This window comes from Cucurbita moschata, unplaced genomic scaffold (assembly GCF_002738365.1).
Source record: "Cucurbita moschata cultivar Rifu unplaced genomic scaffold, Cmos_1.0 Cmo_Scf00022, whole genome shotgun sequence".
NCBI lineage: Eukaryota > Viridiplantae > Streptophyta > Magnoliopsida > Cucurbitales > Cucurbitaceae > Cucurbita > Cucurbita moschata.
Genome location: NW_019268538.1, coordinates 3,081,737 through 3,084,152, shown reverse-complemented (window position 1 = coordinate 3,084,152; position 2,416 = coordinate 3,081,737). Strand labels below are relative to the sequence as shown.

General features: G+C 43.1%; 1 protein-coding gene across 1 annotated transcript; it reads left to right on the top strand.

Moving 5' to 3' along the window:
* The first annotated feature begins 270 nt into the window (after positions 1-270).
* Positions 271-2,015, top strand: LOC111459615 (ethylene-responsive transcription factor CRF2-like). The gene has a single exon (XM_023102604.1). The coding sequence runs from the start codon at positions 876-878 to the stop codon at positions 1,833-1,835; it is 960 nt and encodes a 319-aa protein (XP_022958372.1). The 5' UTR covers positions 271-875; the 3' UTR covers positions 1,836-2,015.
* Positions 2,016-2,416: the final 401 nt, after the last annotated feature.

Below are 2,416 nucleotides of genomic sequence, written 5' to 3'. Positions count from 1 at the left end.
TGCTCTGCCACGTGTCTCCTCCATGCACCCCCTCCGATTTATGCGGCGCTTCGTTACACCACCTCCGCCGCTGCCCGACGGCGCCACCCGTCGGTGATATTTCCCGTTCATAGATATTTAATATAAAATACTAATGTTTTTTTTATTTAAAAAAATTAATATAGAAAATTAAAAAATGGGTATTGGAAAATTCGGTTACTTAGGGTTGGGATCCTATAAAAATAGCTGGCTTCGATTGGTCACTGTGCTTTTTCTTCTCTGCATCTTATCGTCTCCTTTGCCTTCACTTACTCACTCCATTGCCCACCATTACTTTTCCTTCTTCTTCTTCTTCCTCCTCCGCCATTAATATCTTTCAAGGTCTCTGAAAGTGAAAACAGCCCTTTTGTTGTGGTGGGTTTTAGCTTTGGGGGTTTTCAAGAAAGAAAGAGAAAAACAATTTGGCGTCCTCTTTGTGTAGGTTTCTTTTGATTCATCTGTTTCTTTGTTTCTGGGTTTTCCCAATTTTTGGTCTCTGTTTCTGAGATTTTTTGTTTTTTGTTTGTTTTCTTTTTCGTTTTGGGTGTTTGTAGCTTCATTCTCACGCTTGCACACTTCTTCAAATCCCTTTCCCTTTCCCTTTCCCTTTAGGCTTTAGGTGTCCCCAACTTTTCTGATAAATTTCTCGTCCTTTAATGGCTTTTTTAAGACGGGTTTTTATATCTCATTAATGCTGGTTTCACTCCGTTTCAGGGCTTTCTTTTTCCATCTTTATTCCTTCTTCTCTCTGTCTAATCTTTCAAGTACTCCATTCCCCTTTAATCTCTCCCCTGTTTTTTCTCTGTTTCATCTTCTTCCTTTGCTTTCAATGAGAATCTGATTCATTGAGCTCTGTAATGAATATGGATTTCGACTCTGTTTTTGACCTCCCTGTTAAGTTCACCGAGCATCGTAACCATGTTAAGCTCTCTTCAATGCCGGAAATTACGCCGAGAGTTGTACGAATTTCCTTCACCGACGGTGACGCCACCGATTCCTCCAGTGATGATGAGAACGAAATGTTTGGTCGCCGCAGAGTGAAGAAGTTTGTGAATGAGATTACGATTGAGCCGTCTTGTTCTGGAGAAGGAAATGGAATCTGGGGTGTGAACAGATCGGCAAGAAATGGCCGGAGACGGTCGTCCGGGAAATGTGGGGTTTCGTCCAGGAGTCGTCGGTCGGTGAAGATGCCGGATGGGAAGAAGTTCCGCGGTGTGAGACAAAGACCGTGGGGAAAATGGGCTGCGGAAATCAGAGACCCACTGCGCCGTGTACGGGTGTGGCTGGGAACTTATGACACAGCAGAGGAAGCTGCCATGGTTTACGACAACGCCGCCATTCAACTACGGGGTCCTGATGCACTGACCAATTTCACCACCCAATCGCCCAAAAAATGCTCCGCCTACGACTCCGGCGAAGAGTCGAACAACAACATTTGCTCTCCGACCTCAGTCCTCCGGTGTCCATCGCCTCCAAACGAAGAGGCCCAATCTCAACTCCCCGGCGAGCCAGACAACTCGTCCGTATCAGAAAATTTCTCATCGGAGTTCTCAGACTTCTCGAGCTACTCCGACACCTTCATTCCGGACGACATTTTCGCCTTCGAATCTTCAATTCCGACATTGTTAGACGACGAGATAGGCCTACATCACCAAACCAACTTCTTCGGCGATGACAGTTTCTTCAACGGCGTGTTTCACAGTCCCATCGAAGAAACCGGGTTCGGGTTCGGGTTCGAGTACCCTACCCCCCCTACAGACGACTTCTTCCAAGACTTCAGCGACGTGTTCGGTTCGGATCCTCTCGTTGCCCTTTAAAGCCTCCCGTCGCCGTCCATGCCATTTGTCGGCGAAGATTTTGCTCCGGCCATGACTATCGATGTTTTATTTTATTTTAATATCGTTTTAAATTTAATTTTGTAATTTTTCAAGCATTAGTATTAAATATGAACAAGAGAAGGTCTCCGTCACGTTAACGGTGATGGACGAGTTTGTCTACGTGTTTAATTCCATTTGCCCGTTCCGTTTTTGCACCGTTTTTTCCAGAGCCACGTGTTTGTTCACGTGACCGGCACGCTGAGAAAAAGATAGAACCAGAGTTCAGAGCGTACAGAATCGCTCCAAATTTTTATTTTTTATTTTCTTACAAAAAATGAATACACGTGCTAGTGGACCAAGTGGGTGTGTACGTTAAATGACCTTTGTGATTTTGGGGGTTCATGTTTATGGGGATGTCAGTTTTATTTAATAATATAAATTAACGTTGAAAAGCAATATTTAATAGAGGAATTAGAAGCCATTATTCAATGTATATTCACCTGAAACATGAATTAGGAACTGTAAATACTAAATTAATAATAATAATAAAAAAAAACTCTTAATTATACTAGAAATTTAAA

Excerpts from the sequence above, each read along its gene's own strand:
- LOC111459615 (XM_023102604.1), top strand. The coding sequence starts at position 876 with ATGAATATGGATTTCGACTCTGTTTTTGACCTCCCTGTTAAGTTCACC.